Below are 17,405 nucleotides of genomic sequence, written 5' to 3'. Positions count from 1 at the left end.
ATCGTTTTACCTAAATTAAAAGGAAAAGAAACACTCAGTTTCAAAAAGAAAAATCTGTAGGCCATGTAGGTATATTAAACCTTTCAGTATAAACCTTTCCTGGAAAAAATAAAAATAAAGTGTCCTTACAAACCTTCACAAAAAAGTTCAACAAGTATTTTTTAATCAGGAAACACATAAATTATTATAATTGCACAAAAGCATTCAACAGCACACACGTAACAGACATAATTGGAAAAAACGTCCAATGCAACATGTCTGTTGTAAGAAATTACTGATTTAATGAAAATATTCATAAGCGAAGAAGCCATAAAAATATTAACGAAAGTTATACACTCATTCATATAATAAATGCAATGATGATACTTACAGGTAACTTAACTACAAATATAAACTGTATATCAATGGCATACGGTCTTTGTTCGCTTGAATCTGTTCAGTGCTGCGCCACCTTTAGCTTCACTATACCCTTGGCCTAAGTGTACAAAAGCACCTCAAGCTTGACATGTAGATATTGAGATAGTTCTTATTTCACGTAAAATATGGGCTACATTTGCGATGCAACTGTTGCACTTGTTGTGCCGTCGGTGTACAAATAACGTAGAAGGGTAATCACTAACTAAGGTGGGATTTCCCGTAACTCATCACCAAGGGGCTTTTAAAAAGGGGAAAAGTTTTATGGTAAGTCGTCATTATTGTAAATGACATTATTAAGAAAGTGGGCTTCTGCTGACATAAATAAATAAAGGCTGGTCTCTCAGTCAAAGATATAAATAGGAACATAAACCTTAATAACGCATTTCCTGTGTAACGTTAATTTAATATTGCATGAGCAATTCATAATCTTCGTGTACAAAATCGTCGACAGCCGCCATTGCAAAAATTCTGGCATTATAATAAAGATGAGTTAGGATGTCATACAAAAAGATGTATTGCTGAGAAAATCTAACACACACATTCACCGCCTCTCATTAATCATTGCACAAGGCTTGCGTGCTATGCGTTGCAAAAGGAAACATAGTGTGGTCATGTCATGATACGACTTACGAGTTGAGAAAAATGGGCGGGCAATTTTGGACATAACGGTTGGGGTTAGGGCAAAGACCACGTCATAGGAAATGGAATGAAAATATTTTTTCTTTTTTTTATGGCAAAGACATTCCAACCTAATCCCTAAGCACACAACGTTTATTAAGTTTAACATACCGTCGACGCGCGTTTGTAACGATGTAAAGTCGAGATACACACGAAAGTCGGGGTCAGACCCAATCTATACACATAGAAGTAGTAGTAGGAAAAAAACGTGATGTGCATAGGCCATAAAATTTTTCCGATGTCTCATATGGATGAAAATCTATAAAGACTATCTACTTAATACCTAAATCAATAGTGTTTCATTATTTTTGATAAAAAATTGACATTTCTAAACTTTGGTATTTTGAGTTATTTACGAAATAATTTCATAAGAATCGAATTTTCATTGAAATTTTCAACCTTTTCTTTTAAATTAACCAGATATTTTCCTTGCCGGTATTTTCATGGACTCTACCTTCTATTGACGCAACACTATTACGTTAAGAAGATGTGTAATTCAACAGGTAACTAAAATTATCCAGTGTATCATCAGCCTTAAGATGTTCCAAATTATGATTGGCAAGTCAAACCACTTTCGCCGAAATTACTCCGGTTGTTTTCGTCGCGTGCGCACGTCGTAACATCAGCTGATGGTGACCAAAGTCTACATCTCATGTTTTAATTCAAATGAAAATACAAATAACCTAAGTACGCTGTACTTTTCAGTTTTAGGAATCCTGTAATGTATAATACATATCGCTACGCATCAGGAAATTAATATTTCATAGCCTATATTTCTATTAATATCCTCATCGAATTATGTTTTACATACTTCTAAAACGAACCTTGTTTTTAGTCCAATAAAAAGACCACTTGCCGACAAATAAGGCAGTTGCGATAAAAAAAATCAAAATAACAAAATGTTGCTGGCTGAAAAGAAAAAGCGCACATTACATAAAACGGAAAAAAAGATTTGCTCGATTTAAAAAAAAACTTTGACGTGTTACACTCTTGCCGCCAGTTTTGTTTTCAGAAAAAGATAGGTAAATGCATTTCAGCGAACGGAGATTTTTTTTACCGTTGAATATTCAAACTAATTTAACCACCACGTTCAGACATCTGAAATATTGAAAAAGCAGACTGTTAAATTAGCATTCATTCGCTGTCCAGCTCTAAATAAACATCAATTAAATTGTGATTTGTTTTTGTTTCAGAATGTACGAGTTGCAACGACGACGACTTGGGTGTCACGCGGTGGACAATGCCTCTACTCAAGTCGGGGGAGAAGCGGTATTACTTAGGCATATTTTTCAAGGTAAGCTATAAAATAATCATACGTATCAATTTCTTAGGGTTCCGTAGTCCTGACAAGGAACCCTTATAGTTTCGATATGTCTCTGTCCGAGGTTTTTTTTAAACTAGGCACAAATATGTCAGGCTTCGTTAGAGGTCAGCTTAATATAAATAATTAATTAGGACTTTCAAAACTCTAGTTTAAATTAATATTCAATTGAATAATAATATCTTGAACACTAGAATGATACTATACTTACGGCCTACAATTAAATAGTTTTATCGAAGAATAATTATACTAGGTTCTTCTTATCGATTTATTAAATATTGAATAACTGAAATTATCAATTCAAATGAATTATTTACACATAATATTGTTCCTCGTTCTGTATTAACAAAAAATCAAGCTAATATGGATCCAAAAGGTCTAACTACTTTTTTACCATAAATTATCTAGTTAGTCTAAATTGAACCCTACTGAGTATTTGACATGACTAATGACAAGTCAGACTGACCGTGAACTTTCAGTAGTAACAAAAAAAGTATCCGTTTGAACCTTTAAATAACTACTTAATCTTCACAGGTGTGAAAAAGTGAATTGTATCTTTGTAATTTATCTACCACTCAATTGATAATATTCAAATTAATATTAATCAAACGTCCGCAATCTGAAAAAATAATGTCCTTGTATTTGAGGCTGACAATATTAATCACGCAATTTTCTAATATAAATACAGGGTGTGCAAGGAACAAGTTGAAAAGTAAAACGTACCATACCTCTTAGGTGACAAAACAAAGTTAAATTCACCAATTTTCATTTAATTAACAAATCAATATTCAAAGTTCCATTTTTAGTACTGAAAATAACTTTCATTAGATGTCATTGTGTTTAACTTGAAATACCTAGTTAGTTTTTCGTTGCTGGCATAAAATCTAACAATAATTAAGTACAGTTGTTGTCTACACACCCAGTATTTATTTCAAATATTTTTCCGTAAGATTAATATTTTAGAATGTAATAACAATATCGTATTCAAGTTATAGATACACCTACTTACGATCAAATAACTAAGAACAAAAACTAGCACAAAAATGTAACTCTACCTACGCAGTAGAATGCAAAAAATCCTGTACTTATTCACTTTGTAGACACATAAAATGTAAGTAGGCATTTAATAAATTTTAATTTGCCGTTTTTCAATAAAGCTAAGTAGGTGATTTCCCGGTTTTATAACATCTTAACCATTAGTAAACATAATAAATCTTACTTTTTACCTTTTTACTAAATTTTCAGTCAATTTATTTATTTATTACGTTATGTACTTAACCCTTCTGTTTTATGTGTCAATAGTTCGGGTAAATTACGTAGACCCCCGACCACGTGATCTCAATCGCATTTATTTATATCTCGCAAAATATTTGTCAAACGAAAACAAGAAAAACGCGTCATCATTACAACATCGGCGCGTACGCATCCCACGTGACGCAACGTCGCTTAATCGATTCGGCTTTCTCTTTCACTCAGATGCAAAAGTAATAGCACAACAGAGTTTTGAAGTAGTAGACTCACTTTTGCCTGTAAGCGGTAGAAGTAAACTATTTTAATTTCCAATATATTATAAATGCGACAGTCTGTCTGTCTGTCTGTCTCGCTTTCACGCCTAAACCACAGAACCGATTTTGATGAAATTTGGCATAGAGATAGTTTGAGTCCCGGTAAAAGGACATAGGATAGTTTTTATCCCGGTTTTTGAAACAGGGACGCGCGCGATATAGTTTTTCTGTGACAGACAAAATTCCACGCGGGCGAAGGCGCGGGCGAAAAGCTAGTATTATATGCAGACTTTGTCGGGGTATATTATTTTTCTATTATATTTTCGGGTCTCGCTCGAACTAACTCTACCTATATTTAATTTCATCTAAATCAGTGTTCAGATTGACATTGACATAGTTACACTCGTCTTGAAATGGATGGATTGATTCTGATGAGCAAGCCCACTTTCATCACACTCCATCATGGCACCACGCCCTGCATATTGTTAAAACCGGTTCCAATATTCGTTTTGTTGAGTTACAAATGTTATTATTAATATTGTTTGTAAATGTATTTTCACATTTCAATGACCGGAAACTGATGAATGCTGAATCATTCAAGATGTTTCTAAATCTTCGGGCGAATGTACACTGTCCACACTAAATGCATTGGGAGAATTTTCATTGTTTTTTTTGTGCAGAACAAGGCAGGTATTTGACCGCAATCGCAACTGATATTAAGTGAGATGCGTCTATGGTGGAACATGATAACATGATACATCTACAAAATGCCTACAGATAGACTCTCGCCTGAGAAAGGTCCACATTATAGTTTTCGGGAAAGATATCAGCAGGCAGCGAATTCCAGTCCTTAGCTGTTTGCATTATAAGAGTTATCCTTGCAAAAATAGGCCAGTTGAGAACACCGAAGTAACTCATGCAGTGATATGTCCTCAATCCAATGAACCATAACCTCTTAACATAGATTGAGTTACTTAATGCAGTATCCTTCGTGTGGTGTTGACACAATTTATTTATCCGAAGCGAATACATACATTACCGAATACGACTTGGTGCTCTAGTCTACATAAATATTATGACCATCTACATGAAATTAGAAGATTAGTTCTCTCTCTCTATCTTCTTTCTGTCATAAAAGGTGTACTTATTTTCCATTCAAGATCTATAAGTAAGTGTATCAAAAGAAAAAAAGGGATATCAAAACATAAAAAGTATATCCGATGATTCATAGAGTCAGTATTTTCAGTCTATACATAGCGATCTTTCTAGTCACGTGTTGTACAAACCTGCTTGCTTCATAGTAATCAAAATCATAGTTGGAAATCCGGCATTTAAACCGGGTCCGATAAATGTAACGGTTAGGATGTAGCCTTGCCTGCATTAACGGATATTCTGGAAAATGGTTGCGAGAGCATCCGTAGTTCGGCCCTGTTTCACGATTGACTGCTCTGCTTGTATTGTTTACATTCAAGGAAATGCATTTTAGTTGAAGCCTTATATGATCGGGTTAAGTATTCTTCCAAAAAACTAAAGTCGAGCAAACTGAAACATTATTAGCAGTAGGGAGCCATATCTCCTAACCCGTGCTTGTCAGTTTATATCTAACGACTTAACTTTATAAGAGCAAAGAGTAGCTACCAAATTATAAATTTTTATACTGTCGAAGTCGAAATAGAATTTGTATTAATTTCGATTGCAACGAATAGTTTAAAATTCATTAAAGCGCGATATGACACTGTAATAGGTAACTCCGGTAGGGCATTTCCGATAATCTGTTAATCAGAATGACCAATCACCTGTCAAGGTACCTATAATCCGAATGTAAGCTTAATCTCGGCGGTCAATGAGGTGTTCCATTGTCAGGCGTCCAGGGAATTAGCCGGGCGTCGACGTAGCGGCACTAACGTGCGCGAAGTCTGCTGGAAACACGACACTGACCGCATCGCACAGGGCTGTATTTAAGGCATGAAAGGACGAATTACTAGTGCCGTAAAGAATACCATTCCCCACCGCCAACAGAAGGCGTGCCGTAAGAGGCAACTAAATCCTGCACGAGATGGGCAGCAACGTCTTCGTGCGAAACCCTATAAAAAACTACTGCTAAAAAAGCTTTATTTCGTTACCAAGACTTAATATTTTATTCAAGTAACGATAAAGAAACCTGGTATAAAACGGGCTGATGACTCCTTCCTTAGATTATAGACTGTTTAATGTTATAGAGATTTATTGATGATTAAAGCAACATATTTATTTTACTTTATTTCAATTTCTTTAGGCACAACTTTCTTTCTCCATTCTAAAAAATACTTTTCATTAAATTTTCACACTAACCTGAAACCAGCCCTGGTAGATGTGACATTTGGGGAGCATCTCTACACCTGTGTATTGCATACTGACCCATATCCTATAACAATTATGGTTCCGATTCAAGTGACTGCATGTGAAGCCTTGTAATTCCACAGGCCATTAATTCAACTATTGGGCAAGTAGGCAACTTTATACTAGGTACGTACGCGGTCAAATTTATGAACAAAGTGCCACCCAGGTGCCCGTAGTAAGGCCTAAATTAACTGCTACGGTCGTGTTGCGAGACTTAAATACGAGAGACAATAACAACCATAATAATTCATGTGTGGTACAATACTGGTACTTTCTAAGTAGGTAGAGGTACTTAAGAAACGAACACGTCCATTTCTAAGTAGCTATTACAGCGAAGCCCTTACAAAGTTACTTTAAAGGAGATCATGTGACGGAAAACAATATCTTCTACTAATTATTGAAACTCATCTCAATCCTAATGGAGGTCTCTTTCCATGGACAAAAAGTTCTGGCAACTCGTTAGTTAGGGACCCTTGCAATAAAATTGGTGAGTTGTCACATTATAATTAATTTAATGTAATTAAATTAATTATTAACGTATGAATCAAGTAATGAACTGTTAAATACAAAAAATATAACTGACATTGAATAAATAGCAAGTGATAACTAACTCTACTTCAAAGAGTAAGCCGAAAACAGATGCCTATTGCGTAATATCGGTTGATGCAATACAGAACATTAATCACCGTGATAGTATCGCACCTGTCATGTAAGAGGCATATGAACATCGAAATAACTGTCACCATGTGGTTATGGCAGAAACATTTGAATTAATAAGATGGTAGCTAATAATAAAACCTAAAGCTTAATTCTTCGTGAGAAAAGCCTAAAATTAGATCTAATAATTTAATTATTCGTCGGTTCGTACACGCTTTCTGTTATCTCGAAAAATTCTATTGAATATACTTAATTTATTGAGGATGTTCTCCAAAATGCTAATCCTAGTTTGCGTCAGGTGGTACAGAATGATATTACGTCATAATACAACTTAACGGTCGTCTGGCGATTGACAACACAGTTCTTGATCATTTATATTATGCAGGTTGCATAAATAGTGACATTGATAGCTTGAAAATGTGCTTCTATAGACACCATTTATCTAATTTTTGGATAATATTATAGCGATGACATGAAATGGGAATCATTATGACTAAAATCAGAACTGATATTTTTTCTTCTGACTAACAAATAAATAGGTATAGACCAGCGGTTCCCGAAAGGTTGTCCGCGGAACCCTGGGGTTCCGTGGAAAGGCCGCAAGGGTTCCGTAAAAAATATTATCCCACGTTTCGTGACCGACGTTATTCGCGCGCACCGACTTGTTTACAAATAATTGCATAAAAAGTTAAAAACTTTATTGTTTTTCATTTAAATTTCCATTTATCAAAGTAGGGTTCCGCTAGGAAAAGTATAATCAATTAGGGTTCCTTGGCAAAAAAAATTGGGAATCCCTGGTATAGACAATGAAGACAAAAAAATTTAAAAACCAAATTGCGCTACTTACTTTTTAGGTTCAATAGTTTTTAATCGAAACATCAATTAAGTAAATTAATTTGCAAATCTGGGGGCACGGCAGTGCCCCCGCCAAGTCGAGCGCGAAGCAAACACTGCCGTACCATCCTTTACTGGAACCATTTCGCCGCATTTTCAGGCCTCTATTTGAGAACCTCTGGATAAGACCTGAACCCTGAAATTTTCTTTATCTAGTAAGCTATAATCACATACTTAAAATCCAAAATTTCAAGTCTGTAGGTCATTTAGTTTCAAAGTTAAGCGAAAACAAAGTTTCGCATTTATGACACTCACTCACTCACTGATGATCATCAAAATAGAACTAGTACTTCCCATAAACTCAGAGAGCTGAAATTTGGTACAGAGTTAGGGTTTAATGACTACATAAAGGGAAAACTATAAAAACTAGGAAAATCGAAGAGCTGGAGTAACACCACATTCATAATCAATACTACTAGCGCCACACCGGCACCGTGGTGTTCGCCTATACCGCTCACCGCTAGATGGCCCTAGCACTTTGAGCGTCATTTTTCTGCACCGCGGTGTCCAGATATTTTTTAATTTCTAGATCGCCCCGTCGATTAAGTTGAATGTTGTGTAAATATTTGAATTTCGTTGAATTCGTTTATTATATGGTGAGGTTGGCTAAGGTTAAGTTATTAAAACAACTTCTGCTTTGTTGTCCATTTTAAAGGTCGTTTAGTTTATTTGTGTTTAATATCGTAAAAAAAATGTCGATAATTTTAAAAGAAAAGACGACGACGTTAAATAATTATGCCACTTTCTACAAAAAGAAGTGAAATCCCACCAAAAACATTCTGTAAAAAACTAGCCAAGTCTCGATGGAGCTGCTTGTTTATCTCTAAAAAGTAATGAAATCTAGACAAAGTCGTGCCAAGTCTATGGTTCCTTACTGCAATTTCTTTATTATTATAGTTAATGTTGTGTGACTTGGCCGTTGAACAATCTTTATAAGATAATCATACATAAAGTATTATTGAAATACGCAGCTTTATCAAGCCTACTTGACTGGTTATTGAATCAACGTTTTCAAAGTGGCAATTTTCCATCGTCAATGGGTAGCGGTTCTGGCGACAGATTGGTGCAATGGTGTCATGGAGCACCTGAGGTGGAATTGTGTAAAGCAATCGTAATCATTTGACAGTTCATAACGTACGATAATGTCAGTTAAACAAAGCGTTTGACAGAATAATCGTACGTTATGAACTGTCAAATGAATACGATTGCCTTACACAATCGCACCTCTGGTTTTGTACCCTTCAACGGCCAAGTCACACAACACTAACTATAATAATAAAGAAATTGCAGTAAGGAACCATAGACTTGGCACGACTTTGTCTAGATTTCATTACTTTTTAGAGATAAACAAGCAGCTCCATCGAGACTTGGCTAGTTTTTTACAGAATAATTTAGTTACATAATAGAAGGAATGTAGAAGCTAATGATCCTACTTTAATTTTGGTTTCTTGATAAAATAATTCTGCTATCACCTTTAAAATCAAGGTCTTACAACGTGTTCTTTTGGGTTTTTAATAGTACAACATTCCCGAAAGCGTCATTCGCGATTCACTAGTTCACTAACAGTTGCATAGCAGATGTTTAAGATAACCTTCTAATACTGTAATATCAGTAACATACTTTTAAACGTTCTCCTGTTTGTGGTCAATATCCCAAAGAAGCCGTGTAAATTCAAGATGTCTGATAAAAATTCAAACGGTAACATGATCAAAAGTTCCTTAAGATTGATCTGCAGGGCTACTCCGAACCGCTGTTACGTAGTTTCGGGTCTTTTCTGTCGGGTCCGTGGCCGAGTCCCCCAGTATTTGACGCACCCGTGGTGGACGCCCCCGATTTAAATAAATTTAATATCATATTTTTTTCGGCTTTTGCACTAAGTACAGTCAACGAAAAAAGTTTCACAAGCTAATTATTATACTAAACTATGCATGTTTGACGCTATTTATGCAATCTGGGAGCAAAATTTTAACCCAAAACCAGCAGTAGTAAGAAACAAAAAACTTTTGTAGGAATTATTTTCATTTCATTAGATTCATTTTTGTGTTTAATTCTACTGGCCTAATAAATATTTATTCGTTTATAAACATTTATGTGCCTGACTGTACATTTGATTAAAAATTGCTTCAAATCGAATTTAACTGACCGGGGGCGTCGACCACGGGTGCGTCGAAAACTGGGGGACTCGGCCACGGACCCTTTCCACCGTCGCTTATGCTAGCATTTTACTTTGCGTGAGAGGGATAGCGACATTCGAAGCTTCGGAAAACGTTTTACGTAGTAACCCCCCTTGATACGTACCTTGTCAATCAAGTTTAGCAATTAATCTGACCCTTCCGGTTGTCACTGCATTAACTAGTCCAATAACGACTTTCCCCCAATTAATGTTTTAAATACATCTATCAAGTTGCCAAATTACGATTATTCCTTCAATCTTCTTAGCCGCGTCTATAATTTGCTCAAGATCACGAATTACAAGCCATTACCTTATTATAAAACTGTATTACCAACATTATACGTAGGTAATTTGCGCGAGATCAGACAAGTCAACGAAATTCCGACTTCGTACTTTCACCGTAACCGGTTTGGTCAGCTTGCCACTGTATTATTTCAACTTTAATTCTAACTATCCTTTGTTTTGTGTAACAATTGGAACATTGACTTGTTTAGGTCATGCACGCACGATATAAGTTCTAGATTAATTTTAAAGCTGTGACTACACAATTTATACAGGGTGAAATTTAAATCGTTGGTATCCTTTTAAAATAAGACTCTACTCATGCATCATTACACAGTACATTCCCCAAATATGAGAGAAATCCAATGAGTTAATCCTTAATTAAAATTTTGTACAGACGACAGCACATCAAACTTAACACTGTGGCATTTTATTTGGATGTAATAGGTGTTATTTTGCAACAAAAATGTGATATCGATTGTACAATAGTTTTAAACTAGTTTTATGAGCACACCAATACAAACAGAAAAATTAAGACAAAAAATCTCATTACATTTGTCTCATATTTGGGAAATGCACTATGTAGGTATCATTAGTAGAGTCTTATATTAAAAGAATGCCAATGACTTAAATTTCACCCTGTATAAAAGCTACAACGAGTCATTCTCGTTGAAATTCTCCTTTCTAAAACGCAGGAATGTCTTTTTTTAATGATACTTCGGTGCAAGGTCGCTGTAGCGTCTTTTGGCCGCAACCTTATTACCATGCAAACGTAAAACTTGCGATATTCAAATTATGTTAATATTGTGTTACTTAATACATTGAAATTTTCCATCTGCACGAGACTTCGTCTGTGTGGATTTAGGTTTGTAACAGAATGTCTTATCACGCGACCCACAGTCAAATTGTGTTCTAATCTTTAAGAATATTTTCTTAAATTTTCATTACATACTTAACTAATTATAACTTAAATATTAGGTTGTTGTTGTTCTAATTGATTCACCCCCTATCCAACATAAATGCACGGTTAATTCTTCAAGTCTTGAAATGAAAATATAAGAAACAAATAAACTAGTAATGGTAGTAGGTACTTAAAAAAAATTAAATAAAAAGCATTGCTATTGCTTTTTAACGAAACATAATTAAGTTAGCTTCAACTGCTGCATACGACTAAGTTAAAATATTAGCAAATCATACATTTCAAAATCATACTTGTTTAAGTAAGTAATCAACGTAATGTAAAGAAAATAACCCTGTTCCTGCTCACAATTTGTCACGTCGTTATTTATCAATTTACAAATGCATTTACTTATGTAATACATGAATGTAACTAATTGTGGTTTTCGACACTCGAGCAAACAAAAACAAAGCGTGTCTCTAACCACCAGCCGATTGTTTAGAAAGCGATAAGCCTATAGACACATAGGGGACTAATGTGACGTATATCGAATACTAGCTTTTGCCCGCGGCTTCACTCGTTTGAATCTGTCATACAAATACTTTTCGCGCGCACCCCCCTATCATAAGTATCCTGTTATTCTCATTGACAAAATGTATTCCTAAAACTTTTTCAAGAATCAACTTGTCTATTGGTGAAAACCGCATAAAAATCCGTTAAATTTTTGAGTTCAACTTGAATAGACGGGATGGAGAACTAACATCATTTGAAGAATAGCAAGATATAATACTTAAAAAGTACTTGAAACTTCACATAGAGACGGGTAATGCAATTGCGCTAAGCCAGTTCACTGGTCAGTGGTCAGGTTGCCATTAACTCATTTCTTCAAAATGTGTTAGCACGCGCAGGACCGGGATTTGAAATAATATGCTTATTGATACCTATTTCTAGAGAGAGAACTAACGTGAACCAAACCTCGGAAATGCCACATAGTGTATTCAAGGCTTTATTTTTCAAGTGCCGACACAACACCTGGTTATTACACTGAATGGCACCTACGAACGTTAGAGTGATAGGAGCAATAAACTAATCTTGACTCAATAGCGAAAGTCTTCATATGAATCGCAGTAGTAATAATAAGATGAATGGTAGCATTAGAAACGTAAAAAGAAAAAAGTCGGTATAATTACATGTAAGGCTAAGGTTACACTGTAGTTACCATCCATGTGTTAAGGAGTTTTAAGGCTTGCAAAAAATAGAGTTGTATAATAAGTTTTGCAATCCGATGGTTATTGTTTTAATGGTATTACTCTTTAGAAGATCATAATAATATCACTTAAACTTATTGTTGACAAACATCTATAGGCTGCTTTACTATTACTGTGCTATAACGACTAAACCACATGTGTAAAGTTTCATCATGATTCGTTCGGTAATTTTTACAAATTTTTTACATAACTTTATTGTGACGAACTGCAGTGTTAGGGTTAAAATACTGGGAAGTGAAAAGCGCTTAAGCCTTATAGCAAAAAAAATAGAGAGGTCAAGATGTTTAAGACTTTTAAAACTATTTCTTGATTAGAAAATTAAAATCGCGGGAAGAACCTGGATGCGGGCAGCGCAGGACCGGTCATTAAGGAAATCCTTGGGAGAGGCCTTTGTCCAGCAGTGGACGTCATTTGGCTGAAACGAATATTAAGTTACGACATGTTTGAAAAATAAAGCTAATCAAATAACTTGTTTGTTTTCAGGCGAACTGGTTCAAGGCGCAGCAGTACTGCCGGTTCCACGGGATGCACCTGGCCTCTATCTCCTCGCAGCAGGAGAACGACAAACTCGAGCAGTACGTCAAGGACTCCGGTAATTAATAATCTACATAATTTGTTTTACCACTTCGTAAAAGATACGGAATCTCTTTCCCACCGCTGCAACTCCTGTGTAGCCAGGATCTACAGCTTGATGGCCAACAAAATCCAACCAGTGAAGGTCAAGTTTGTCCCGGGGGAAAGTTAAACTGTCATTGGACCCTGATTGAAAAGTGAAGGTCTTCCACCTTTCCTTCTTCAGAGGAACTGACTATCTTACCTCCAACTTCCAAAATACATAAACGCTATTAACTTCGTTGTTGAGATAACATACTTAAGTAAGATGATGGTAGTAGATGGTAGTCAGGCGGAAATCCTATCACTAATCACTACCGGGAATCGAAACCAGATTCTTCGCAGACAAGTGGTGTAACCACAAAAACATCTCATCTGCTGAGAGAATAAAACATACAGTCAAATTGAGAACCTCCTTTTTTAAGTCGGTTAAAAAAGCTATTGCAAGATTCTGAGCATTAAAACGTCTACAAACGTCATGCCACGCCACGCTCACTCGTTTACCTGCCTTAAGAACACTCTTAACCCTGCTAAATGAAGCATCAGCAACGTATACCCGCTGTTTGCTCCCAGCAAGGGTTACTTAACGAGCCCGAGCTAGCTTAATTGCAGTTTAACTCAAGGTTAGGGTTAGACGTTCAACTAAGTACATTTTTGGCGCTGAAAATACCAGCAGCTTAAAAATGTACAGCGATCACTTATCTTTATTCCCAGTGGAGATATTTAGTCAAGTCTTTCAATGACTTGGCCCACTTTTAGCTTGGTCCACGGGGAACTGACCTCAATGTTTTAGTAATGAATTAAACACCAAATTAACAAAATCTACTCTAGAATCTTAGAGTGGGTCCAGTCGTTGGAAGAAAAAATATTTAAAAATTCAATCCAGTGACTTGACCTGTGGACAAAGCTAAAAGTGGGCGAATTCGCTGGACGACTCTTAGGTAGGTAGGTATAATAGGGAAACGTCGGAAAAATTAAATTATGAAAGTGTTGTAATATTCTTAACGCAATAAAATAAACGCATAAACCTTTTTGGAGTAAAGCATAATAAGGATGCGAACGTTCAGAAATATAGATTTGAAATTAAGTTAAATGAGTCGAAAGGTGTTTGAGTATTTCAATACCAGAAGCAATCACATAACGTTTAATAGTAAAACACAACCAGCCATTTTACTCGTTACCTTACCACAACATTTTCTTACCAGAATTGACCATTTAACAGCTGTGCATTTAAATTGATACTAAAAATAATAACCTATTGAAATGCTTATTGAAAACGACAAATCTTTTGCGATTGTAATTTTTATGAGATATTACAAACTACATAAAGAAACTCATAATCGGACTTTAACTTTAATGGAAATGTAATCTAATGCTTAAATTACTAATCATTTTACTACCTTTTATTATACTAATCTATGATTAAAGCCAATTAATCAGCTTTCTAATGATGTGTTTAATTTAAACATGTAGAAAGCAACTATAACTTGCGGCTAGCATTGTCTTGCTAAAGGCACAGGATTGAGAAGGCACACGATGATATAATTACTTACTTTGTTCAATAAACTCCCCACTTCTTTAACTCCATGTTACATATTCTTCATTGTTTTCACAACACAATCGAGTGAAAGTTTCATGGTAGGCCAATTTTGTTGCAAAACACGACCATTTTCTCAACAACTTCTCATCATCTTTCCAGGATACGGACGCGAGCACTTCTGGACGTCGGGAACGGACTTGGCTGAAGAAGGCAACTTCTTCTGGATGGCCAACGGGCGTCCTTTAACATTCGTCAACTGGAACGCGGGAGAACCAAACAACTTCAGATACGAGAACGGGGAAGAAGAGAATTGTCTAGAACTCTGGAATCGAGACGACAAAGGGCTCAAGTGGAATGACTCTCCTTGCTCCTTCGAAACCTTCTTTATCTGTGAAGTGCGGACCGATTGAGGATCTGTGTAATTGTATTATCGTTCAATTGTTTTGCGTAACTTCTGGAAGTTCTGGGTTCTTGTACTTTTAATAATCAGCTTTTTTAATGAGGTGGGATTGGGTAGTTGACACCAAGCAATTATGCCAAACTTAACACTAATTTAGCCCTGATAATAGTTTATAAATGGCTGTAAAACAATTTATCAATAGTAATGATAAAATTGGTCATTACTTCAGGTGCCTATGTAAGAAATTGGAATAAGTATAATGATTTCAGTTCTTACATAGCTTCTTACGTAAATATTTATTTCGTTTAAAATTATACAAAGCAGGGTAAAGATTTGCGTATTGGTTACAAAATTTAATTGCTTTTTGTGTCAAAAAATGGCCTTTTCACTGGGTCAGGACAAAAGTCGGCCATTGATCGAGTTACGAAACGAAATCACTTAGACCAAACCTTACCGACAACCGACAATTCGATACAGATTCCAAAAAAGTGTATCGCTGCCGTTTTTTTGGAATAAATCTCGATAAAAATACGTACCTAAATCGATAGAAAAACGACTAGAAACGATTATTTTGCCGAAATATTGATGGTTGAATAATGATATAAGCCAAAAACTTTATAAATCTGAGTTAATATAAAATACATTCAAAAGATTTAATCTAAGAAAACTATTTTAAAAGTATGGACTATGGACCCGATATTTTCGCAAGTTTAGCAATAAGTAGTTTGTTGTTTTGTGTGATACCAGTTTAGTGTGCTAGACGCCATTTTCTTTTTGCAAAATATGTTCAATATTTTTGTTTTCCAAAAAAATACGGCCTGCAAATAGGTATTTCAAGTAAATCAGAATTTTGTTTCATAAAAATCAAAATTAAAGTGAAATATATTTTTTTTTAATATCTGTTCTTTGCCTTAATTAGTACAACAAACGTAATGTAATGTATTTTGAAGAATTGAATTTTCAGTCCTTCGATCTCTTGTAATTAATTGTATTATTAATAGCTACAAAACAATAAAGACTTAGATAATATTATTGTGTAAAAAGTATGTAAATTAAGTGTGTATGTACATACTGTACATTAGGTAGATACAATAATTTTCAGTTTATTTTTTTGTTCTCAGAGTGAAAAAATGTGAACAAAAAAACTTTTATTTTGTATTAAATCTTATATTTACATAATTAAAAAGCAAAAATGTATAAAAATTAAAAGGGGTCAGTATGTAGTTAGGTTTAACTACAAGTACTATTTATTTATTATATTGTATAATCTCATTAATATTTAACAAAAATTGATACTTCAAAACATTTTCATTCCAAATTATCTTTTTAGAAGCTAAAAGTGTAAAAGCTTTATAAAAGATAGTTTTGCTACGTGTTCACTGCCAGATCAGTCATCAAACTGATGTATATTTAATAAAATCTCGCACTTAGTAAAGAGAGAGTTGAACACATCAAAAAAATCACGAAATTGAAATGGCTAAAGACGGAAAATAAATTCTACCGCGTTGCAAGGTACTTACAACGCCATCTCTTGACACATTTATGAACGAACCTTTATCTAAACGAGAAAAAGTAAACTCTGTTCATAGTAAAACTTATGTTTGCTGTATTTTAACACTCTCTTTTCCTTTGTGCGACTGTAAAATAATTGATAACCTCCGAATGGGAGTACGGACACTGAGTGTCATAGTCAAACATAAATAATGTTACCTTATGCTAAGTGTCAATAGTTTTAAGGTGAATTTATTAAAAAAAAATATTAAAAAAATCTTTTCTTTTTATCTTCATAAATTACAACATGCTCTTTTTGATTTCCTGGAACTCTAGGGTATTAATAAGGGGTCCATATTCGGTTGCATAAAAAATATTGTCATAATTTAAGAGTGCATAAAGTTTTTTGGCATACTCATCATTTCGCATAACGTTCATACAGAATAATCTCATAAGGCATATTTTTTTTGCCATAACCACTTTTATTATAATAATATTTTAGTATATATTTTTTCTGTATTCTTGTTTTTTTAATAACGATTTCTAGGCATAACATTTATTGGCATCTAAACCAATGCCATAAATATTACCATTCATAATACAAAATACCATAATTTTAACAAATATGAAATATAAAAATGTTATACATATAAAATATAAAATTAACAAATATAAATAGACAAGCAAGCATGCAAACAAGCATGCAAGCAAGCAGCAAGCACGCAATCAAACAGCAAGCATGCAAGCAAGCTGCAAGGAGGCATGTAAGCATGCATGCAAGCAAGGATGCAAATAAGCAAGCCTGCAAGCAAGCAGCAAGCAAGCATGCAAGCAAGCAGCAAGCATGCAATCAAGCAGCAAGCACGCAAGCATGCAAGCAAGCAGCAAGC

General features: G+C 34.8%; 1 protein-coding gene across 3 annotated transcripts in view; it reads left to right on the top strand.

Moving 5' to 3' along the window:
* LOC135077678 (C-type lectin 37Db) overlaps positions 1 to 16,607 on the top strand; it is a 95,493-nt gene extending 78,886 nt beyond the window's left edge. For all 3 annotated transcript variants that reach the window (XM_063972242.1, XM_063972243.1, XM_063972244.1), the window contains 3 exons: positions 2,289 to 2,389; positions 12,956 to 13,064; positions 14,784 to 16,607. In XM_063972242.1, the coding sequence (XP_063828312.1) occupies positions 2,289 to 2,389; positions 12,956 to 13,064; positions 14,784 to 15,034 (461 nt within the window). In that variant the 3' untranslated portion in view covers positions 15,035 to 16,607. The remainder of the gene's footprint in view (positions 1 to 2,288; positions 2,390 to 12,955; positions 13,065 to 14,783) is intronic.
* Positions 16,608 to 17,405: the final 798 nt, after the last annotated feature.

Source organism: Ostrinia nubilalis, chromosome 13 (genome assembly GCF_963855985.1).
Source record: "Ostrinia nubilalis chromosome 13, ilOstNubi1.1, whole genome shotgun sequence".
Lineage (NCBI taxonomy): Eukaryota > Metazoa > Arthropoda > Insecta > Lepidoptera > Crambidae > Ostrinia > Ostrinia nubilalis.
Note: the sequence above shows the minus strand (reverse complement) of the source record. Positions and strands in the feature narration are given on the sequence as shown.